Source organism: Mobula birostris, chromosome 17 (assembly GCF_030028105.1).
Source record: "Mobula birostris isolate sMobBir1 chromosome 17, sMobBir1.hap1, whole genome shotgun sequence".
Taxonomy (NCBI): domain Eukaryota; kingdom Metazoa; phylum Chordata; class Chondrichthyes; order Myliobatiformes; family Myliobatidae; genus Mobula; species Mobula birostris.
In genome coordinates, this window is record NC_092386.1 from 28,401,694 (window position 1) to 28,427,182 (window position 25,489).

At 39.7% G+C, this 25,489-nt stretch overlaps 1 protein-coding gene across 2 annotated transcripts in view; it reads right to left on the reverse strand.

The window, feature by feature from the left end:
* The window catches only part of dtwd2 (DTW domain containing 2), a 140,228-nt gene that overhangs the window by 81,086 nt on the left and 33,653 nt on the right, over positions 1-25,489 (reverse strand). For both annotated transcript variants that reach the window (XM_072281436.1, XM_072281437.1), the window contains exons 2-3: positions 14,783-14,873; positions 10,997-11,091 (exon numbers count right to left, since the gene is read on the reverse strand). In XM_072281436.1, coding sequence (XP_072137537.1) covers positions 10,997-11,091; positions 14,783-14,873 — 186 coding nt within the window. The remainder of the gene's footprint in view (positions 1-10,996; positions 11,092-14,782; positions 14,874-25,489) is intronic.

The window sequence follows — 25,489 nt, forward strand, 5'->3', positions numbered from 1 at the left end:
GAAGTTTTACAAAGCACGGCCAGTTCCTTATACCATCCATGATAAAATAGCCAGTGAGCTAGATTGCATGGAGGCTGAAGGAATTCTTTCCAAGGTTGAGTAGAGCCCATGGATAATGCCAGTGGTCCCAGTAGCCAAGAAGGATGGGTCAGTCAAGGTCTTTGATGATTTTAAGGGTACCTTCAATCCAGTACTGAAAGTATATCAATATCCTCTGCCCAGGATAGAGGATATCTTTGCAAACCTTTCTGGAGAAAAGCAAAGTGGACTTAGCTGAGGCCTACCTACAGAAGGAGAGTCCAAAGTGTTTCTCACCATAAACACCCACAAAGGGCTTTATCACTATAACAGGCTTATTAATTTTGGAGTACCATCTACACCTGCTCTCTGGCAGAAAACTATGGATCAGGTGTTACAATGCTGCCCAGGCACTTAGTGTGAGATCATTGCTACTGAGGAGGATGACAAGGAACACCTCCAAAATCTCACCACAGCGTTAAAAAAGATTATGTGCTTAGAGCACGTCACGACAAGTGTGAATTCCTTAAGCAAGCATCACTTACTGTGGTCACATCACTGACACCCAAGCATGACATACGCGTGCTGAGAAAATTCAAGCAGTGGTGGATATCCCAAGACCAAGGGGCATGTGACAGTTGCAGTCCTTTTTAGGATTTGTCAATTACCATAACTGCTTCCTCCCAACCCTGGCAACTGCACTCCACCCCTTGTACTTGTTATGCCGGATTGGGAAGAAATGGCAATCGACAAAGCAGTGTGCAGTGGCTTTCCAAAAGGCAAAATAAATGGTGACAACAGGCACTGTACTCACATATTATGAGCCACATCATCCAGTTTGTCTGTGACACTTCACCTTATGGCTTCATATCACGTTATGAATGATGTAAGTGAAAGTCCCATAGCCTTTGCATTATGTTCCCTTACCACTGCAGAGAAATATTATGCACAGATTGACAGAGACTTGAGTCTGGTTTGGGGCATAAAATGTTTCAACCGGAACCTGCACGGGAGAAGGTTTACCCTTATTACTGACCATCAATGACTGATGTCCATTTTCAATCCACAGAAGGATGTCCCACTAACAGGACAGATGCAGAGACGGGCTCTGTTTCTTGGAGGACACAATTACAAGATCGAATTCAAGAGGACAACTTCTCATGGAAGTTACTGTAATCATGGAGTTACTAGAGTCACAGGACTGGCACCACCAGGTTCAAGAACAGTTATTACCCTGGAGGGATCTCATTGAAACTTACTGAATGTTGAAAGGACTAGACAGGGTGGATATGGAGAGGATGTTTCCTATGGTGGGGGTATGCAGAACTAGAGGGCACAGCCTCAAAACTGAGGGGTGACCTTTTAAGGAAGCCAGAGAGTAGTGAACCTGTGGAATGCTCTGCCACCGACTGCGGTGGAGGCCAAGTCTGGGGGTACACTTAAGGTGGAAGTTGATCATTTTCTGATCAGTCAGGGCATCAAAGGATATGGTGAGATGGCAGGTGTAGCGGGTTGAGTGGGATCCAGGATCAGTCATAATGGAATGGCGGAGCAGACTCGATGGGCTGAATGGCCTAATTCTGCTCCTATGTCTTATGGTCTAACTATCAGGCTCTTGAACAAAAGGGTATAACTACACTCACTTGCCCATCCATTGAGATGTTTCCACAACCAATGACCTCACATTAAGGACTTTTGTTATTTCCTGTTCTCATTACTTATTGCTATTTATTTATATTTGATTTGTACAGTTTGTTGTCTTCTGCACTCTAGTTGATCTTCCATTGATCTTGTTATAGTTACTGTTCTATAGGTTTGCTGAGTATGCCTACAGAGAAATGAATCTCAGGGTTGTATGTGGTGATGTATGTAATCTGATAATAAAGTATACTTTGAACTTTGGAAATGCTGACGGATCGTCCAGCTGACCCTTGGAAAAGGAAATACTTGAAAAATTTACAAAAGAAGAAACTCTCCTTGAAGATTTCTTCTTATTGCAAATCGAAAGTCTCCCTACTACAGCAGAGATGATCCAAAAGGAAAGCAGAAAAGACTCAGCTCTCCAAGGCAACCCAAAATGGCAGGAATGGGTAGCAGAAATTCCAGTTCCCCCATTTTTACCAGAGCCAAGATAAACTTATCCTTGATGGGGATTGCCTCATGTGGGAATTGAGAATTGTTGTACCATCCAAGCTGAGAGCTGTTGGAGGAGCTACATGCCAGTCATCTAGGCATGACCAAATGACAGCGTTGGCTCGAAGCATTGTCTGGTTGCCTGGGATAGATCAGCAGATCAAGCAACTTGCAATGCACTGTTCGGGATGCCAGCATGTACAGAAGATGCCAAGAGCAGCCCCTCTCCATCCCTGGGAGTGGCCTGCATTGCTCTGGCACAGGATTCACATGGATCTTGCTGGATACTTCATGGTTACAAATTCCTTGGTAGTAGTGGATGCAGCTACAAAGAGGCCAGAAGTGTTCCCAATAGCTTCCACTACAACCTCGCACACTGTTGCTGTTTTGAGAAGCCTATTGTCAAGGACTGGTGTCCCAGAACACTTAGTCAGTGACAATGGACCACAGTTTGTTGCATAACAGTTTGTCATTCCTGAAAATGAATGGAATAAGACATATTACATCTGCACTGTAACACCCAGCTATATATGGCTTGGTAGAAAGGTTTCCCAAATTCTAAAGAACGCACTGTGAGCAATGTTAACAGAACATACTAGACTAACACTGAATTAGACACTTGCCAATTTCCTCCTTGCATGTTACAATGCAGCACACTTCACAACCAACAACTCACCAAGTATGCTCTTCCTGGCTTGTCCCTTGCGCTCAGAGTTTGATCTGCTGAAACGCAGTCTCAGGAGTGTGCAAGACAAACAGCTGAGACAAATTGAGGGCTCCCCAAACAAGGTGGTTCGATGTTTCACTGCTCAACAAGCAGTCTTGGATTGGGTCTACAGAGGTGATCAAAAGTGGGTACTTGGAAAGATTAAAGACAGAACTGGACCACTCTCCTACACAGTGACATCATCTGGAGATGGTGCATTGATCACTTGAGGACAGCAGAGTCAATTGTTAAAGAAAGGTGTCCAGAGCTGTCAGGAAAACTTCCTGTATTCCCAGAGTCAAATCCCACAACTACCTAGGTAGAGATCCCCGAACCTGAGATTGTTTCACATCCAGAAGTCTCACCTGTCAAACAGAGTGACCATCTCCGTTTCCCACCCCCACCACCACCTCAGGAAAGAAGGGTAAGAAATCCTTCACAGTGATTAAATCTTGAGGCCTCAATGGGACAGTTTAAAAATTACAATGCTTTGGATGTCTTTATAGTAGTTGTATTATATAGCATACTCTGTGTGTAAGTTGAGATGCATTTTATATCAAGTTGGAGTTTATAGCTAAACAGGGAGGAGTATTGTGTATTTTGTACCTCAGTAATATTTGGCAAATATTGTAAATATAGAGTTTGGTTAAGTATTCTTTGTTGTTTACATAATTTACTACAGGCTATATGTAAAAGTACATGAATGGCATATGTCCTTATGCCACCGCATCAGAAGTGCACCCCTCATTACAGTAAAAATGAAGCAGACACATTTATCCCAGCTACCATGTTTTCTTTCGGTTAGATTTTGGAGTTGCAAAGCATAACATGATCCATACGTAGAAATATCATTTAAACCAAGATTCCATTAACCCGGTCAGAATCTATATTACTACTCTAAGAGGTTTCCATCAGTTTTTTGCTTCGACCAACTTCATTCAAATTTCCAATCATTGTCACATTGCCATGTGCAAATTGACTGCTGGATTTTGTATAATTCAAAAATACATAATTTGTTCTAAAGATAATAAATTTTAGTCATAAATTTTAATAAGATTCATTTCCCCATTTATTTAATTATTCATTGAGATACAACGCGGAATACATCCTTCCAGCTCTTTGAGCTGCACTATCCAGCAACCCGATGTAACGTTAGCCTAACCATGGGGCAACTTACAATGACCAATTAACTGATGCACCTTTGGACTGTGGGAGAAAACCAGTGCACCCGAAGAAAACAATAATCATATTGTTCCGTTCTGGTCAGTTGTAAGTCATTGTTTGCCAGAATCAGAACATTACGTATTTCCTCATTTCTTTCACTGCTCATACAATCTTTTAATGTTATCTGAGGACAAAGAAATCATCGTGCAAAAACATTTTTTTAAACTGTACGAAAAAGCCAAAGGGAACCTTTATCTTGGTGCATTCCCTTACATTCTGACAATATGAATAGCAATATTGTGATCCAATATTCCCAGTGAAAAGCTATATTCAACATTAAATAGCTTCAATGTTGCATGTAACTTTTGAAATCGTTTAAACAATCAATAAATTCTGTTTAAATGAACTAAGATATGCATGGACTGATTGAGGGCTATCACAGAGATGTAATAACAGTTGAAATATGTCATGGAAATTTCTCTTCTGGCAGCGTCATCTGCACGTCTGACAGGTTGACAGAAATGCACAGTACAGTAGCTTAACAGCAAGTCTTTAAAAGTGGGACAAGTTCTACGGCATGGAAGACCTCTTGTGCTTGTAGATGGTGGGTGAAATCACTGATTAGTCTCCTGGTGAGTGTTTAATTAGCCTTGAAATAGAAGTTCTTTATAATTATGATCTATAGTACTTATCTCCAAACTACCCCCTCCTAAGACAAAGAGGCTAATGAAGGGTGAAGGAATGGCAGTTGAAAGAGCCATATGTTACATCATTTTAACATGGCTCTTTATTTGTAGATTAAAGAAACTTTGCAACATTTTTACTGCATGTCATAGCAAAAAAATATTAAATTTTCTAATAAAACAACAGCCTCTTTGTGAAAAGTCAGGTTTTTTTCTCTCTATTAATATGTACTAGATCATTTTTTTGTCCACCTGGTCATAAATACTTTGTACCACTAATTGGCTGTTCAACAAGAATACTGGCATACAACTGATTATACACTAAGCATTGAACAGCATGGACAAGGAATATGCAATTGTGATGATAACTCCACTTAGCACTTGGACACTTTGAAGAAAACTAAATTCAACTTTCTAAGAATCTACTAAAATAATTACTATTGTCATTCAGTACAATAATCTAAAGCCAATAAACTTTATGGTGGCACCCATTAGTCTCGCAAGACCATGGATCTGCGCCTGGAAGGTTTCATGGGCGCAGGCCTGGGCAAGGTTTTATGGAAGACCGGCAGTTGCCCATGCAGCAAGTCTCCCCTCTCCACGCCACTAATGTTGTCCAAGGGAAAGGCAAGGGCCGATACAACTTGGCACCAGTGTCATCACAGGAGTTGCCAGAACGAGGTTGAAGGCAACGTCGGACTGCCTTAGGGACTCCAGCTCTGGATTTGTCCTCAGGGTTTACTCCCGAAGTCTTTCCCATGAGTGGGTATGGCTGCAAGGCAGCGGAGGTTTGAAATCAGAGTTTTCCCTCTCTTAGATGGACTGCCTTCCCAGGCTGACGAGCTCCATCTACCCGAAGCACTGGTCTTAAGGCGCCAGGACCCACCTTCACCCCTTCTCCTGTCAGTAGAAACAGTTCCACCGGGCTTAGAGGCTAAGCCACACGAGAAGGCCAGGAGTTGGACATGGTTGTCAGAGGTTATTTGAGTCACATGCCGTGAGGAGCACTTTTAGGTAGTGGGAGCTTGTCCCCACTATCAATCCTCGGCTTGACAACCTTAGGTTACATATAATTACATATTGTTATAATTACATTTAAATATAAATAATCTGGAAGGACTTCAAATTTGCTGCATTCATGGTGTAATCATTATTCTGTACGTTGAACCTACCCTTACCTGGCCTCACCTATCACTGCCAACTTGTACTCCTTCCCCTCCCTCCATCTTCTTACTCTGCCTTCTGTCTTTCTTTCCAGTGCTGATGACGGTTCTTAGACAAAATTTTGACTGTTTATTAATTTCCATAGATGCTGCCTGACTTGCTGAGTTCTTCCAGCCTTTTGTGTGTGTTGCTCAAGATTTCCAGCATCCGCAGAATCTCTTCTGTTCAGGAAACACCGGAAACATTCGGCAAGTCAGCAGAATCTGTGGAAAGTGCAACAGATTTAAGAGCATATGATCTACAATGTTAACTGTTTATTTTTCCAGATTTGCTGCTTGACCTATTTCTGTTCTATGCAGACTGTAATACTCTTCCATGCTTTGACAATAATGGTGCCTAACCTCTTCAGTAAAATGGTATCAGAAATGCGTAAAACAAACAGGCCTTTTCTGCCCATCTCGCCCTTGTTGACCGCAACGCCTATCTACAGTTATCCCATTTTCCTCTATATCTTTCCTATCCAGGTACATGTCCAATTGTCACTTAGACATTGGAATTGTTCTGCTTCTACCACATGCACTTTCCAAATAACTACCAGTATGTGTGAAAAACTTACCCCCTTAGATTTCCCTCAAACCCTCACCTCTTAAATTTGGGTATCATTCAGTTCAAGGTCCCCTCTTTATAATTCTGTTAGCTTCCATCAGGGCCACCCCTTGGCTACCACCCTATCCAATTTCACCTTATAAGTGCCGCCCTCCATTCTAGGCAACATTCTGGAGAATCTCTTCTGCATCATTGCTGTCACACACTTCTTGCAATGCGGTGACTAGAAATGTACAGAGCTCTCCAAGGTGTGGTCTGACCAATGTTTTGTACAACTGCAACATAACCAACTCTTTCCTCAATGCCTCTGCTTAAGAAGGCAAGCATACCTAATGCCTTTTTCACTACCTTATCCACTTTAATTTATTTTCAGGGAGCCGTGGACATACTCCAAGAGGTCTCTGTGCATCAATGCTCCTTAGGACCCCCATATTTATTCAAGATGCCTTACCAACACTGGTCTTCCCAAAGCACATTACTTCACATTTGTCTGGATTAAGTTCCACTGTGGTCCTGTTCTCCTGCTTACAGTAAGATCTTTTGATGACTTGAAAGCAGTCACCTGTCCTTTGACCATACCGCTTCTTCAAGCATGGCCCAAGATGTTGCCTCAGAGAGGCTCCTTGCAGCGGGTTCAAGGAGAATACCTTAGTCTCTTCAAGCACGTAGCTAACTCCATTCCCAGCATAGCTTTCACAACTCCAGACCAGTGAAGTACACAAAGCCCAAGGGAGGGATAAAGGTGAAAAAAGCAGATGTCAAGTCCTCTTAGAATATGGTAGGCTTCAATTAACTCTATTTGATATAAACTTCCTCTCTCCAACCTGCCTATTTCTTGTAGACATCTAATAAGACATTTCAGAGAGCAGCTAAAAGTCATTGATATAGCTCTGGATGTGAAATCACAAACAAGCTACAAGACAATAATGACAGATTACATCCACAGGGTATATAAATGAAACAGGCATGTCATCTAACAGTCTAGTAGTCTCAAAGTCACTGTTAATAATTCTAGCTTTCTATTCCATATTTATTTAGTTAATCAAATTTAAATTGCCCCTGTTGCTATGATCAAATTTCCAGCTCATTAGTCTTTGGATTATTGGTCAGGAGTATAACCACCAGCATTTAATGTTGCAGTGCATTAGTGTGGCTATTTCCACATTTAAACCATTTCACCCCCATTAACTCGTAGTCTACTAAAGCATGCAAAAACTAAACAGGAATGGTGGTATTGGGGAGAGGCAGTGTTGTAAATTGAAGATCAGTGAATACGAGCAAGTTAAGTGTATTTTCCAAACTAAAAAGAATTCAAGTGTGTTCATGTCTGTTCATTGTCATATAAAATAAGGGTAATTTCCAAAAAAGAATCAGTATGTTAAGTGAAACTGGAAGTGTCTTTCTCCTCAGGACACTGTTACGGAGCTGTCTGCATTTTCAAGTGATTTGAAAATGACATGGATGTTAAAATTATATTTCTTTTTTTTACTTCAAAAGAGATTAGCTGTGAGAGACTGATTACAACAGATGTGCCTTATTATTTATAATGAGAATTCCAAAGTTGGTAGAATATATTTATGTAAAGACTTATTTATACATCACATTGCAAAACTCAAGCTTGTCTTTCTCAGACTGTAATTTTACCTAATTCCATTTTACAAAAATTTGAACACACAGTAGAATTTTGGAAACCTTCTTATAGTATACAATCAGAGAAAAACCATTACCATGTCTTCATTTTTTTTTACTTCAGAGACACGTTGGCTAAAAAAAATCTAAGAAAGTGGTTGAAATCATTTTGAGTAACTATGCTTTAATTTGCTTATACTGAGAACATGAAACTAATATGCATACTAATGCGTACAGTAAGTCTTTAATACGGAGCAATTAACGAATTTATTTTGAAAGCAAAAAAAATCTGATACATTGCCTCTCAGAAAAGATCTCACATTGCCCTTTCTAAAGGGTTTTATTGCTAGTGTATAATAATTGTTAATTACTTCACCAGTAACTTCCTTGGGCAATATCATGAGAAATATTAAAATTAGAATGAATAAATACAAATCAGTTTTATTTGGAGTAATTCTCAAGAAAATAACAAAATGAATTCAAATGGGCTTGGCTATTTACAAAGAAGTATGTTATCTGTAAACACTTTTCTTCTTCAACATAATTTCCTTTTCCAGAAATGCCCAAGTGGAGATTTGAGCTCTTTTCAGTACAACAATAAAATGCCCAACTGGAACAAATAAAACAAACAGAAAATCATTCTTATCTCACTGAAAGTTGATTAAAAAAGCATTCAGCTATACCAGAGAGATCTGCAGGAGATACAGGCTATCACATCTTTTTGCTGATTCAAATTGCAGCAAAAGTGAATTAAAAAAACCTCCAACACTAGAATCTTGTTTCATCCTTATGATTCCCTTTGCTGATATTTGTAACATGTATAGTTTTATGAATTAATAGATGATTTAGCATTAACACAATTATAATCATTGAGGATTTTTAGTTTGTACATATAAAAGGTTATAGCTGCCAGCACTGTGTGAGTATTTAGTGTGACAAACTCTCTTTATTCAAAAGTACACTACGTCAATACTACAGGTTTCCCCCACCATCCGAAGGTAGAGAGTTCCTATGAAATGGTTCGTAAGCCAAAATGTCATAAAGCGAAGAAGAAATTACCATTTATTTATATGGGAAAATTTTGTGAGCGTTCGCAGACCCAAAAATAACCTACCAAATCATGCCAAATAACACATAAAACCTAAAATAACGTAACATATAGTAAAAGCAGGAATGATATGATAAATACGCAGCCTATATAAAGTAGAAATACTTCTCTACAACAATTGCCTGCACAGATCTCCGTAGCAAAAATCTCACGCAAGCACTCTCGGCAGAAAATCTCACACAAGCGCTGTTGGCATAAACGCACTCTCCAGTAACCTTTAAACTATGAAGCTGCCAAATCTACCAAATAACACGTAAAAATACGCAGCCTATATAAAGTAGAAATAATGTATGTGCAGTGTAGTATCACTTACCGGAATTGGGAAAACAGCGCCGAGCACACTGATGATGGTGTGTTAGACTGAGTCGTCGCAGGCTGTGTAGTGCAGTGGCCCCCACCCTCTGGGCTGCCAACCCGATACATTTCTGTGAAGAACGCAGCGGTAGCCGGGAGGCATCCAGCACATCTTTAAGAAAAAAGCCGAAATAAACATGCTAATTAATTAAGTGCTGCCCGGCACGGAAATGTCGGCGCAGGTAAGAGGTGATTGCCCATTGCATCACCTCTGATCTGGGCTGATAATTACGTGTTGGTGGTACCTAATTAATTAGCATTTTTATTTCGGCTTTTTTCTTAAAGATGTGCCGTGTGTCTCCCGGCTACCGCTGCGTTCTTCGTGAATCGGTACAGTATCTGTCCGGGGCCCAGGTGTTGGGGTGGTGGGACACCGGGGTGTCATCTCATCGTTGATCAGGGCAGGCAGCTCATCTTCTCCTACGACTGCCCGCCTCGCTGTCGAAGGTCGAGGTTCGTCGTCTGCTGTGGCTGATGTGGAAGGCTTGCTTGACTGCTGAGCCTCGCGCATTTTTCTATCATGCAGTTGTTTGTAAGCACTCAAACCATTCTGCAAATATCCCCTAAACCTACGTACCCTTTCAAAATTAAAGTCGTACTTTATCATTGCAGCGAAAATCTCACGCAGTTGCTTCACTTTCTGCATTCGGTTTCGATTGTTATCTTTTCCTCTTCCAATTGCATCAGCTCTTCATCTATCAGTTCTTGGTCATGGGATGCCAAAACCTCTTCAACATCATCTTCATCATCTTCCAAAAGCCAAACTCACTTTGTCCTTGCTTCGTTCACCACGATCGAAACGTCTAATTATGTCTAGTTTTACGCTAAGTGTAGCACCCTTACTCTTTCAAGCTTTTCCGACACCTTAGAACTCATCTTGCTAATGGCTGCTCAATGCAACGTGTTTAAGCAATACCGTTCCAAATCCGGGCGAGAGCAGCTGCTCGGGGCGCACGCTGCCTTTTATCGCGCACTGATTTTTTATTGCGCGCTGCCTTTCTTCGTAACAGTGAAAACACCTTCTGAAAGCGAAAACAGGGTACTAATGTAGGTCTTTCATAACAGTGAGGTTTCGTAAAGTGAATGTTCGAAAAGCTGGGGACACCTATATTTCAACAGCTATTTTGGGTGAGTACTCAATAAAACTAAATATATTTCCCAATATTCTGGAAGGCCACCAATGATATTCATGTTTTAAGTTGTACAGGTTGTTCAGTTTCCTGATGGTCATGTTACTTGTACTCCTCATCCTTTTTATTAAACTTTACTGTATTTTCAAAATACAAAAAAAAGGAAGAAAACCCATGAATTTACAGAGCTTTAAATTAGATTGAGAAGTCCAAAAGAACTTTACTGCCAATATAGTGCTTCGAAGTACATCAAATGTTACAATACAGGAATGGACAGCATATAAATAGTATCAATCTTTACCTGTCCTCATTAAAACGCCGTCCAATAAAGACTTTACATTTGTCAGCTGGAAGGCAGGCAGCCAACAGAGGTACAGTCCGCAGTACTCGACTCTCCTGAATTAAGAAAATAGAACTGTATTAGGAGTTTGGGCCTTGTAATTTGACAGCTTCATTCTGAAACTCATTCATACGAAATATATCTGGGCTGTTGAACATCATGTTTTCTCTGAAGATGAGGACAACAACCTTCTCAACCAATTTGTTGCAGATTCAACTGTTCACAAGAGAAATGGTATACAAGATCAGCATTTGGCCTTTATCTAGAACAGAGGTTCCCAACCTTTTTTATGCCACAGAAACTTACCATTAACTAAGGGGTCCATGGATCCCAGATTGGGAACCCCTGATCTAGAACATCAATCTTTAAACTGAGGCAACATTCCATCGTGTTGCTACCTACCCCACCTGAATAAATTTAAAGAAAAAGTCCAACTCATGCTCTACTGGCCATTAGTAGCAACAGGACCATATTCTACCATAACTTGTAACCTCAGAATATGGCATATTCATAAAGAAATCAAATCCCATCACCATAAAGGCTAAGGTACTATTTGGCCTTCTAATTAATTGTTGCATCTGCATGGTGGACTTCCGTACAAACACATTTTTTGTCCCATTCAACATCAACAGTACCCATTTCTAATCAAGTTACAAATTCTCTGGCTTTCTGCTACGTGTACAAAAATGAATGAGCTGACAGTTCTTCCACATTGTATTCCATTTGTTGTGTTCTCATCCCTCACTCAATTTGACCACATTCTCTTGAAGCTTCTTTATATCCCCCTCCGTACTCACAATCTCACTTTAACTGGCACAGTCAGCAAACTTGGAAATATAATATTGGCTCTCTTATCCCAGCTGTTGATATAGATTGTGAACAGCAGAGCGGTATCCATGTATTTCCACTTTTCTTTTTTGTTTTCCACTATCAAGTCAGAGGAGTAACACCGACTCAAAAGGAGAAGCAACAAACGTATCTGAAAGTGGGGTGCTAACCTCTTGAGGTTAAAATACAGGATCATATGCATGCTGAGCAGACCCACAACCAACAGATTACATTTGTGACCTTTTTTTTTTATTTTTATTTTTTTACTTCCTGAATGGTAACAAGCTATTACAGAGCTAGCAAGGCGAGATTTTTCCACGAATAGTCCCATCTGCAATGATAGTGGAGTATAATGTCACGGCAAAACATAAGGCTGAAGTATCTTCTGTCACCTTGCAAATTGTAATAAAACACCTGAAATCAAAAGTGAGTTGGGAGTAAGTTGACATCAACATTTGGCTGAAACTAAAAGAAAAATGCTGGAAGAGCTCAGCCAATTAATCAGCATCTGTGGGAAGAGAAAACAGTTAATGCTTCAGGTCATAGACCCTTCATCAAGAAAGAGAGAGAAAGAAAGGAAACAAATTGGTCCAAGTTTCAGTGAAGGTGGGGGGGGGGGGTAATGTGCGTAACAAAAGAAATCCAGTGAAATTAATGGAAAATTGATCTCCTTTGCTTGTGTAATGTGTTGCTGCTGTTGCTAAGTCTGGGAGATGTTGATTAAACTGGTACTTGCTGAATAAACCAGAATGTATAAATGAAAACTGTACATTCTTGGCACGTCCTAAGTAAAACAGATTTGTTTTCTTTTTCCACATATGTAGCTTGTTGGGATGACTTCTTCTATCTTTCCGTTTCAGAGCTGAACACCTGCAGTTTTATTGTATTCCAACATTTAGCAGTCCTTAGCATAAAGGAGAGAAAATAAAATCTGAGTTGATGGGAACTGGTTCAAAATGTTTCCAAAGTCTCATATTACATATTGCACCAAAGAGGTAGACTGTGGTTACATTAGGTACAAGACTGCTCTAGGCCCACCAATCTTCAGCTGCTTCATCCAGAAGAAAGACTAACTTTGATATTAAGCCTCTTATGACCTTTACGTTCAATGACGTACTTGGGTAGTGCAGTTATTTTAACAAAGGAGAAAACCAATTGGGCAACACATTTGTACTCCCACAATCAACATCACAATGGCCAAATAATCAAATTTAATTATAGTGATTCAAGGATGAACACGTGCTAGGGCATTAGGATATATCCTTTCTGTTCAAGACAGCAACTGGAAATCTTCAATGTCCATCCAAGAGAACGGACTTTTTTTGAAAGAAAGCATTGCTGAATGTGCAGCATCACCTCAGAGCAGGATGATGCTTCCTAATAATGGCAGTGTTCAGTTCCATTCACAATTTCCATATTCTGTACCGCACACAGCAAGACCAGGATAATACCAAAGACAAGGTTACTAAGTGGTAGGTAACATTCATGTCAAATGATTGCCAAGAAAGATTATTTCTAGAAAGTGAGAATGCAAGTGCCTCCCTTTAATATTCAACAGCATGATCGTTGCCAAATTTCAAGCTTCTGCAGTTAGTTCTGATTCCCATAAGACCATAAGACAATAAGACATAGGAGCAGAATTAGGCCACTCGGCTCAACAAGGCTGCTCTGCCATTCCATCTTAGCTGATCTATTATCCCTCTCAACCCCATTCCCCTGCCTTCTTCCTGTAGCCTTTGATACCCTGACTAACCAAGAGCCCATCATCTTTTGCTTTGAATACATTAAATGACTTGGTCTCCACAGCCAACTATAGCAATAAATTCCACAGATTCACCACCCTCTGGCTAAAGAAATTCCTTCTCAGCTCTGTTCTAAATGGGTGTCCCTCTATTATGAGGCTGTGCCTTATAGTTCTAGACTCACTCACTGTATGAAATTCCCCGTTGTTCAAGGAGTGTGGTGGGGGATGGGGAAGGACAAAGCACAGAGGTCCATTGCTGCTTGCATGATAATGAGAAGATAATCTGAAAAGTTTGCTAGTCCTGTCATGTATCGCGTCAAAAGGTTGCAGCAAATGCATTAATATTCATTGTATATTCCTTACAAAGGAGCAGAGGGAGAAAAGTCAGAAACTGGGTCACCTCAAACGCTTTTGCTCACTTTCTGTAATGAGCAGTAACTGGCAGAAGTTTACCTGTAGACGACCTGGCTGTCCCTTCAGCAACATTTGGACGGAGCAGAAATACATACCGTTCTTTTGAAGAGAAGCAGTGACTGAACTTACAAGGTCATCTGACTGACTAACACAAGCGATAGGAGAATGAAGCTTGATGGTTTTTCTTTAAAGGCGCTGCCTGTTCCTTGAAAACCAAATACTTTTTCTTCAATGACATCTCTAGACAGTGTCAAACATAAATGACTTACTACCACATTTTGTGCCATAGCCCAGGATAATTTCAGTCTGATATGTATCTGTACTCAAGTATTTTGCTTTAATTCATCAAGGAGATACCAGTGTATTGACAAATCTTACAGTTAATGCTGAGCAAATAATTACCCTAATTTCTTTAAAATTGTCCAAAATATATTGTTTTCATTTAAATTCTGCTTCACCTTCAAAGGCTTGTTAAACCCTTCTGTTGAATATTTGCTTTCTAATTTTGCCTCAAAATAGCTAACAATGTAAATAATGTCAAATGTCTGTAAGGGGTTAATAATACTGTAAGTCATTGCAACAGAGAAAAATATATTATGAGAATAATCAAACCTAACCAGTAACGGATAATGAAACCAGTTATTAAAATGCGCACACCCTACACCCTGTCCTGGAGAGGCTGAACTGATCATGGTTTCCTCTTGCCCTTTCTCACAGCCCTATGTCTGCTGACTTATTTCTCTTCCCACAACTTTACTCACCTCTGCTGGATGCTGGACTATGTACAGGCATGTGGAAACATTCAGTGGATGAACTGGCAGGAATGGGCAAAGACAAACCTTCTGAGGACGGCTGCAATGAGAAAGACATATTTTAGTCAAAGTGTATAAAATCAAACTCACCCAAGAAGTAACTCTTAACACCAAGCTATAGAAGCATTAAAGCCAGTACATAATATTTTCAAAGCACTCATCATTCTATATTACATACTTTGTTCAGCTATGGCTTAGCATTTCAATAAAATATATTGTAACTTTCACATACTGAAGGTGCCTCAGGGCACTTCAAAGAAAATGACAATATATTGTATTTGAGGCATAATTAATATTGAATACAGGGAATATGCCAAAAAATATCAAAAAATCTGAGTCAAGAACAGAAAATGCTGGAAACGCATTATCAGTGGAAAGAAAAACAGTTAACTTAAAGATGCAAAGAGACAGCACATTGTTAGGGCAAGACCCTCAACAGCGTTGATGAGCAGAAAGATCTTGGGATCCAAGTTCATTGCTCCCTGAAAGTCACTACACAGAATGATAGGGTGGTTAAGAAGGCAGGAGGGTGGGAGTGAGCCTTTATTAGTCAAGGCATTGAGTTCAAAAGTCATGAAGTTATGTTGCAGCTTTGTTAACTTCTAGTTAGGCTGCAGGATGCTGGGGTAGAAATACATCTCTACCAAAGGAGGTGAAAGGTGCTCCTTCCTTTCGCTAGCCAGTAGGTCACCCTTGGGCAAGGTGTAGCATCTGGTTAGCCCCCTGATCAGGATCACATGAAGCCATGGGAGCAGGTGGTGAATGGTTGTATGAGTAGCTGGTGCACATCACAAGTCCTGGTTATGCAACCACAGATGCCAGAAAATCTCTGAAGAGTATTGATAATGGCTGGGGTCACCTAGCTTGTAAAGACACTCCCCAGAAGGCAGTGATGGCAATCTACTTCTGTAGAAACTTTTGCCAAGGACAATCATGGTCATGGCAAGAATGTGATCACGTACATCATACGACATGGCACATAATGAACGAACGAGTTAGATAGATAGATACTTTATTGATCACAAAGGAAATGACTGTGTCACAGTAGCATTACAACTAGACAGATATACAAATATTAGAAGAGAAGTAAGAAAGAATAAAAATTAAGTTACCTCAAACCGTCTGACAGGAGGGGGTCATCACTTTCCCAGCTATAGGTTGACTTATTACAGGGCCTAATGGCTGAGTGTATGAATGACCTCATATAGCAAGCACTCTTTGGAGCAGCACAGTTGTATTAGGCTGCATCTGGAGCATTACATACAGTTCTACTCACCCCATTAAGAGGAAGGATGCTTCATGTTACATAGTTCCTTACAACAGAAGAGGACATTTTGACACAGTCATTGGAGTCTATGCTGGACCACAAAGCAATCTCATTTTCCCTGTAGCCGATTCTTCCATATTAACATTAACGACCCCCTGATTCTACTATTTACCTATACTAGGGGTAATTTATAACAGCCAATTAATCTACCAATCCATACTTTCTTTGGAATGGGGAGGAAACTGGGGAAAGCTGTGTGGTGCAGGTAAATGGTCCAAAGTCCAAACATACTGCATCTGAGATCAGGATCAAATTGTGATCATTGGAGCTATGAGGTCGTGGCTCTACTACCTCAGCATCTGATGCCCAATGTGCTTGAATCATCTTGGTAGCTCTGATCAAGGCATAATGTTGACGAAGAGTCTTGGACTTTTTCTTCTTCAATAGTTCTGTGTTGTCTTCAATGCCACATGAGCAGGACTTTGGTTTTAGTATCTCATCTGAAGGTTCAGTCCACCCCTACAGTTTCAGCACAGATCATGTGCCATGGTAGCTTAGTGGTCAGTGTGACGCTATTACAGCTCAGAGCGTCGGAGTTTGGAGTTCAATCCTGGCATCCTCTGTAAGGAGTTTGTTTGTCCTCCCCATGGAATGCGTGGGTTTCTTCTGGATGCCCCAACTTCCTCCCACAGTCCAAAGATGTACGAGTTAGTAGGTCAATTGTTCCGTGATTAGGCTTGGGTTAAATTGGGGTCTGTTGGCGGCATGGCTCGAAGGGCCGAAAGGGCCTATTCTGCACTGCATCAATCAATCAATAAACAAGTAGAACTGCTTGGCAGCAAGGCAAGTGTTGTTACTAATCTAAGATAGACAAATAAGCATCTTGCTATATGAAAAGCCAGGGAAATAAATGATAACATTTTTATCACTATTGGCACATCTCATTGATTTATATACTGTTAATCCATTGGAAAGTAACACATAAATACAAGGAACACACATAAAAGTTGCTGGTGAACGCAGCAGGCCAGGCAGCAACTCTAGGAAGAGGTACAGTTGACATTTCGGCCCGAAACGTTGACTGTACCTCTTCCTAGAGATGCTACTTGGCCTGCTGCGTTCACCAGCAACTTTTATGTGTGTTGCTTGAAATTCCAGCATCTGCAGATTTCCTCATGTTTGCGTACATAAATACGACGACCATTCTGAACCATTAGGCTGGAGACGACCAGAATCAGATTCAGGTTTAATATCATTTGCAAGTGTCATGAAATTTGTTGACTTTGTGGCAGCAATACAATGCAATACATAATAACAGAGGGTAAAAACCTATGAATTACAGTATATGTGTATATATATTTATAATCCCTGTCTAAGGGATCGCTCCTTGAAGATGTTCTGTGTACTATGGAGGCTAGTGCACATGATGGAGTCAACTCAGTTTACAATTCTGCACAGCTTACTTCAATCCTGTGCAGTGCCCGCCCCCCCAATACCAGATGGTGATGCAGTCAGTTAGAATGCTTTCCGCTGTACATCTGTAGAAATCTGAGTGTTTTTGGAGACATACGAAATCTCCTCAAACTCCTAATGAAATATAGCTGCTGTCGTGCCACCTTTGTAGCTGCATCGACATGTTAGGTCCAGGGTAGATCCTCAGAGCTAGTGACACCCAGGAACTTGAAATTGCTCATTCTCCATTTCTGATCCCTCTAGGAGGACTAGTGTGTGTTCCCTCATCTTACCCTTCTGAAATCTACAGTCAGTTCTTTGGTCTTACTGACAAGCAGTAAATGGAGTAATTTACCATTGCTTTTCACTAGAGGGTGGCCAGATTGGCAAAGTAACTTACCCATTGCCAATCCTGCGAACTGCCCACCCCCAGATAAAGCCTGACGCTAGCCATACCAATGGAAAATAGAGTCTCCTTGCTATTATGTCGGCACACTGCCTCCAGAGATTTTTCAGTGCAACTGGTCAACTGAGTAGAACAGTTCACTCAGGGAATTTTAGGGTGGGGTCTGACTTTGCTGAACAATGCCCATATAATGGTTTTCCAAGAACACCAGCCTACAAGACAGAGGTATTTTGAGTAAACAAGTAAATGAAGGCGCAAGCTGATCCTAATGTTTTTTTTTTAATTTGCTTCATTTTTCTGACTCCTACTTCCTCTCAGATAATTGACGTGCAAATGCCAGCAATGTTTCTTTGTTGTGTCCTTTATCAATGCAGGTGAGTGGTTGTGACCGCCAACGATCAGGCAGTTTTCTTAACAATTACTCATTTAGTAGAAGAGCAATTTTGAGCTTTCCCTCAAAATTTTCTATTCTAAATAAAAATCTTCCTTCACTCTGATTTGTGTGACATTTCAAATTATCCAGCCAGTGAAGAAAAAATTTGCATCAGTCAGTTAGTTGTTGTCCTTTCAAATCTTTGATTACCTCCTCCTACACACTAGAGCAATGTATAAGGTGTAATAATTTTATTCCTCAAGAATAATGGCTGTACAGATCCTATGCTGTGTGCTCCAAATAACACATATCATCTAGTTACATGGGTGATCAGCGTAGAAATGAGAAAATATTTCACTTAATGCATCATTATTGATAATTTCACCATAAGTTCATTCTCATAAGGGTGGATGGTGGTGTACTGGTTATTATAACACTATTTCAGCGCCAGCGATTACCAACTGGGCTCAATTTCCTTGGCTGTCTGTCAGGACTTTGTCATTCTTCCTGTGACAGTGTGGGTTTCCTCCAGGTTCTCTGGTTTCATTCGACATAAGAAAGACATACAGTTAAGAATAGTGAGCTGAGGGCATGCTAAGTTGGTACTAGAAGCATGGTGCCCCTTGCAAGCTCTCCAGCACAACCCTCGTCAATTCGATTTGGCACAAACAACGCATTTCACAGGGCACTTCAATGCTTATGTGACCAATAAAGCTAATCTTGAAAAAAACCAAAGTTCCCTCCAACTAAATAAATCATTTTATTTATTTTAAATGGAAATATGAAACAAAATAGGGAACTAACACAATGAAAAGTTGCTCCAAGTTAACAATATCAACAAGTTAGCTTCAGCATAAACAGCCAAGGCCAGTTTATAATAAGGATTTGGCAAATCAATTAAAACAAGTAGGAGTGTGTATAGAGACAAGATCAAAATCCCTGACAACTACTATTATTGTTTATAACATTATGACAGTAAGTTTCATTATTTATATTAATATTTGAAAACATGGAAAGTCAATATTTTTTAAATTTATTTAGTTAAAATAAATGACTTGAGGCTTTAAGTTTGTTTTAAAAAATCCCTTCTTAAACAGCATCTAGAAGTATAGATGTTGCATAGCAAAAAAATTATAAGATGGTAGAAGGCCATTTGGCTCATCAGCCCACATGGGTGTCGATACAAGTGGTGTTTATACACTGGCAGGATAAGAACTCCAGTGTCAGTGTTGTCTCTACAAAATCCTCACATACACTGGAAAGACTAGAACATTGATGTCTACGTAATCTCCTAGCATCCTGTCCAGCACTGCGTCTCTAATTATACTTAATCAGCTCCAATATTTATTTATATGTCTAACACGAGACTCCTGAAACAGACACTCAAACTCAAATGGTTGAACGACCTAATTCTGCTCCTGTGTCTTATGGTCATATGATCTAGTTTAAGTTACATCCTTTTACATATCCAATTCCAGAAGACTTCCTTTATATCCCTCTCTCTCAGCTCTCATGAGTATAGTTAAGATGTTTTCAGTGACAGATACATGGATGTCTTTACTCCTGCATTGCCTTTTTTAAGTATTTCCAAGCAAAATTTGGTCATTGCTCTGAGCGGGATCAATGATTTGCAATCCACCTTGACTGGTATATTGCAGATGTAATAGCGTTCTGGTGGATGAACACTGGGGTTTAAGAGTCGCTCACCTCTATCTTGGCTTCTAACTTCTGCCTGTGCTCCAACTATATTGCAGCAAAGTACTACTACAATCTAAGTCACAAATCCACCAGATGAGAAGGTACAGCCAGTGGCCTCCTCAAAATGAATATTTGCTCTTTGTTTGACCAATCAGAATTTTATTGTCATCTCCTGCACTTGACCAAAGAGAAAGCAGAGCACTTATCAATTGGCAGCAAAAGAGGTGCAGTAGTAAACAGAGGGTAAGAACCAAGAGTAAGTACTATAAGATCAGTGATGACAAGCAGAACAAATGCCACTGTTAGAGGATGATGTTAGGTGCTATCGATGGAGAGCCACGTCTGGCATGTTGATTCAAGACTCCGCAGGCTTCCATGTTACTCATGCACATTCATTCATAGAAGCCAAGATGTAGCACTCACAATGGCACTCAGATACTTCCAATACTAAAGGACTGTGGTGAAAGGATAATGAAGTAAGCCCACTTCTCTTTTCAATTCTATTTGTTGACACAAAGAGAAATTATTGTAACACTGCATGTGTGCTACAACTGAAGGGCGTCAGAGCTGTAGGGAAAGGACACTTGATCAGCTTTAATTTAAACCCACCCAAGTTACTCCTCAGCCCATGCAGAAATAGCCCACTAGAAGCCAATGCACAATGATGTTTCTTCAATATCTTACAAATAAATGTTAGGATTGCTTCTATTCCCTATTTTAAACAAGAAATAAGCATTTCCAAATTTGAAAGCAACTCATTTTGAACAACAGAATGAAATAATGGTTGAAGTAGAACCTGCAGCAGAACAGTACTGGTAGCGGTCGGCAAAGGTTAAACCTACAACGAGGTAGGGCTTGTTAGCAGTTGTTTATGATTATGACTCATTCTATTTGCAAAATTAGAATTGTAACTAATTAACATGTCAGCTGGAGGCTCCAGACAGATGTTTCTATCAGGCAACAGATGCTGGAAATATTTCCGTAGAATTGATTCTATTGTATCAAAGCCGCAGATAAATCCATTTGAATCTAACCTTAGCCAATTCCGACAGTGCTGCATGATATACATTTGGAATATCTCCAGTAGTTTCGATTCAAATATGACTATACAGTACAATACCTTCAAACAATTTTAGCAAAAACAGCAGTGCTGATGGATATAGCAGAAAATCTATCAAACTGGTTTACATGTTCTGCTTTTGTGAACCAGAGATTCAGGTTAAGTCACATTGTTGAAGTAGAGCTCAGAGTGATTCACTATTCAGTTTACTACATTAAATTTGAACTGCAACTTCCTGACGCAACATTAAACAACACAATTTTTGTTTTTATTTCACATTAGCACATTGAAATGTCTCTAAGTGCTTTTCACAATGAATTACTTTTGAAGTAGATTGACTATGAAGTACACAATTTCAAATGGCGGACATTACCTGCTAAATATCCCACAAAATAATAATGAGGTGAATGACCAGTTAATATGTTTTATTTTAGAAGTAATGCTCAAAGTATATCAAGAAACCACTGAAAAACACTGTGCCTTTTTGCACACAGAGCCAAAGGATTTTAACATGTACTTGAACGATTGTAATATACGGATCACAGCTAAGTTTCTCTCATATAGAACATAATCTCTGATGTTGCTGCAGCCTCTCAGCTTTAATACAGAAACAGCAGCGATTAACAAAAGTATGAGATTTGAGAGATGCTCCATCACCCAGAACTTCCCCCCCCGAAGTACAACTGTGTCCGCTAAACACAAATATTGCAAAATGTCTTATATAATATTAAGATTAACTTTATTCTAGTTGCATCAAACATAGGGCTGCAAGGGAGACACACCTTATGATCTTACACAACGAAGTTCAAGAATAACCTTCCTGGACACAATGGCATAAATGCTACAAGATTTCCTTGGATTCTCACCACATAGTTCCACAGGAACGGTAATTAATCTAACCGATGAAAGATACTTCAATTAAGTAAAAAAATCAAACTTACCTAATTTAACTTACATTTTACAAACAAAAAATTAAAATTCAGACCTGACAAAAACAGAGTAACAGAAAGACAATTTTGGAGAGAGCAACTGTAATGTGGGGAACAGCAGGTTTCATTGCAAGGTATGGTAAAGCACAACACTGACCCCTATTGAATACATAATGTAACATTACCCTTCGGCTTGTAGAAAAGTCTTGGTCTGGAATTTGTTAGTAAGTACCAATATTTCAACACTGGACCAGTGGACTATTCCACATGCTTTAGGATGCTCCAGACACACTGACCACTCTAAGCCAAGCTTTTCCTGAGAGCCATCAGACTCAAGAGGCAGAGCATGGACTTTTGCAACTCTCCAACAGTTAAGAGATAAATTGTCAGATAAGATTCGAAGCAAGAACAGCAAACTCATTCTTTTCAGCTGCAAAGTAGAAAGGTTAAGTACAAGGGAAATAAAGTTCTTTCAAATTAGGTCAAGAGAATTTATTGTCCATCCATTTTAAGTGTTTTCAATATTGTTTTAACATCCATCTATTTTCCTCACTCATTTTCAATGTTTTTGAATGCTAGGGATATTCAGATGGATTGAAAGCACTTGACATTTTTGAAAAGTGATTAAGTCTGACAACTTTCAAAGATTTTTCTCAATCCGTTATTGGATGTTATTATTCACCACCTATGTAACAGTATTAATCATGCAACACTCCAACATGGTGTGGAGCCTTGCCACTTACAATTGGGGTGACATCAGGCAGCATCAATGTCAGCAGATAAGGAAAAGTTTGTACTTATCCTACGGTCAACAGGAAGCATGAGTGACATGCTGCGGAAGGGAATTGTGTCCCATATATTTTCAGGGTTTTGCAAAGCCTGTGAATTTAATTCCATGCAATTCTTTTAAAACAAGTGAGAAAATTTTGAAATAATCTTGGATAAATTCTTCATGCTTATTGTGCTGCATATGTGGTGTTGAATGATACGTTTTAATCAGGGGATCCAATCCTTCACATAACAGACTCCAAAAATAGACATAAACCTCAAAATCAAATGATATAACATGGGATTATGAACTATTGAGCTTTCTATTTGTTTATAATTCTAAAATTCCTGTGTTTGAAATTGTATATTTCATGACTGTAGTATATTATATTGTCTCTAAACATGCAGATAGATTCCTGATGTTTTAATGGATAAGTCAAATTCTTACATTAGATCCACTCTAATTGCATTATTTTAAAAACCAATGAGATTGCAGGTAGAAATAAACTTAAATATGTCATTGTGATCATAGTGCCAAATTTTCCACTATCTTGCATTTTGCTCAACTTGCCTGACATCTGATTTTCCTCACATGTTCCTCTGGAAACCACCATGCCCCCATCCAAATTATGTCTCATTTAAAATTTCCTTCCAGTCGTATGTGGTCCTCCTCTGCTCTCATCATTGGCCCAGTTCAGAAGATGTGAGACTGGATACCAGCCTCAATATCCACTTCCATATTTCTTTGCCTCAAGCTGCATTCCAGACCAGTTCAGCCTTTCTATGTCTACACCGCACCCCACTTGTTCGTACTGGCATCCTGCTGACGCACTTCCCTGGAGTGCCTCTATTATAAAAGACATGCTACTACTCAGTCTGACCACTTGCGTTCAGATCCAGATGAAGATTCTCTCTTCTAATTTGAGGTGCCGTATCTGCTCTTCTCCCATCGTATCATTCAACTCAAACTTCAAACAACTTCGCTCCACATCCTGGTCAAATAATTTTTAACCAGTATGAGGTAGCCAAACAGGACTAGTTGAATTCAATAACTCGGTCAGCATGAATGAGTTGGGCCTTATTTCTTCGATGTCTGCCTTTACGACTCCAGCCATCATCTCTCATTATACTCAGCAATAATTCTGCTGTGCCGATAGGTTTAAATATCAACAGGTATAAACTCAACACAGAACATCAGGGCAGCAAACGGACCAATATACTAGAGGCAAAATGGAATGTCAGGATTATCTACCATTAGTTATAGAGTCGGTGATAAAGAGACTAGGAAAAAACTGTGGAAATATATTTTCTGCTACTTTTGTCATGTCACAATTTTTTGAAAGAATTCAGTACTTTGGGATGGAAGTCACACCACCCAGCGACCGACCTAATTAACCTTAGCCTAATCACAGGACAATTCACTGGACTGTGGGAGGAAATTGGAGCAAACCAGAGGAAACCCAACACAGTCTTTGGGAAAACGCACTATCTCCTTACTGCTGGTGTCAGAGTTGAACTCCGATGCCTGCTACGCTAACCACTACGCTACCACAGTGCCTTATCAATTGCTTCCCACACATGAAATACACTGTTTTCACCCCTAAGCTGGCCTCTGTTGGTGTATAGCCAATGATGATAATGATGCACAGATCTCAAGGCATTCGATGCAATGAGAGTGCAAAAATTTCAAGAAATCAGATGCAAAAAAAAGTTTTACTTTCCCTCATTCCTTGGGGTCAGGTGCATCACCTTCACTATCCATGCTTATCACCATCAAAGGGACTGAACTGGTTGTCTGCAGCTCTTTCAATTAGTGATGTAGATTACAAATTGCATTAGCGTCTCTATCCCTCTTCCTAACAGATATCTCCATATGACTTGGGTAATAAACTAGAAGAATCACTGTCCTTCTTGTTTTCTGCTTCCTGTGAGAATAAGCCCAAGTTATTGTTCACATGACAAATAAAAGATACAATCTTCTATCCATAAATCAGCCCAACCTGTACTTCATATTCTTTGCAATGTTTCAATTGTGCTTTACCATGGTACCAATTCAACAGTTCAAATTATTTTGAAAAAAAAAATGGAATCAAAACCCAAGGAATCCCCTTTAGCATAAATTGAGAACACTGCTATTAGCACTAGGATTGGAAGATAAATAAACTGATGTGCCATGGATAGAAGTTTATAACTAACAACTCTTCTTTTAAAGATAAAAATATAAAAGTGGAGGTGATACAACTCAGGATCGAAACTGCATTGCAGTAGTAATAATTAAATCATTAACATTTTCTCTGTAAAAAAAAGTCTCGTGCTTTCCTGGGGTATATGACGAATAAGCTCTTCTCAGGCTTACCAGCCGGGTACAGATATCAATTTTAACTGACATTCAGATGACAAACTCTGCCCTCTTTATCAGGGATGATGTCTGGGCATGTTTAATCCGATGGTATTTATACCTCTGTCATCCATCCCTCCTAATTGGTTAGTCCTTATCCAATCAGGTTTCCGCTGTTCCACCCTGTTTATAATCGAATTCCAGTTCTTACCTAAAGCAAGACCTTCATCTTTGTTAAAATTCTTTTCCTCTAGTTTTGTTTTAATGGCTTTTTCCACCAGGCGGTCCCAAAAGGTGTTTATAGGATTCCCTGTGCAGTGTGGCCAGACAGAACGCACGGTGAAAACCTGCACCAAGGAACACAG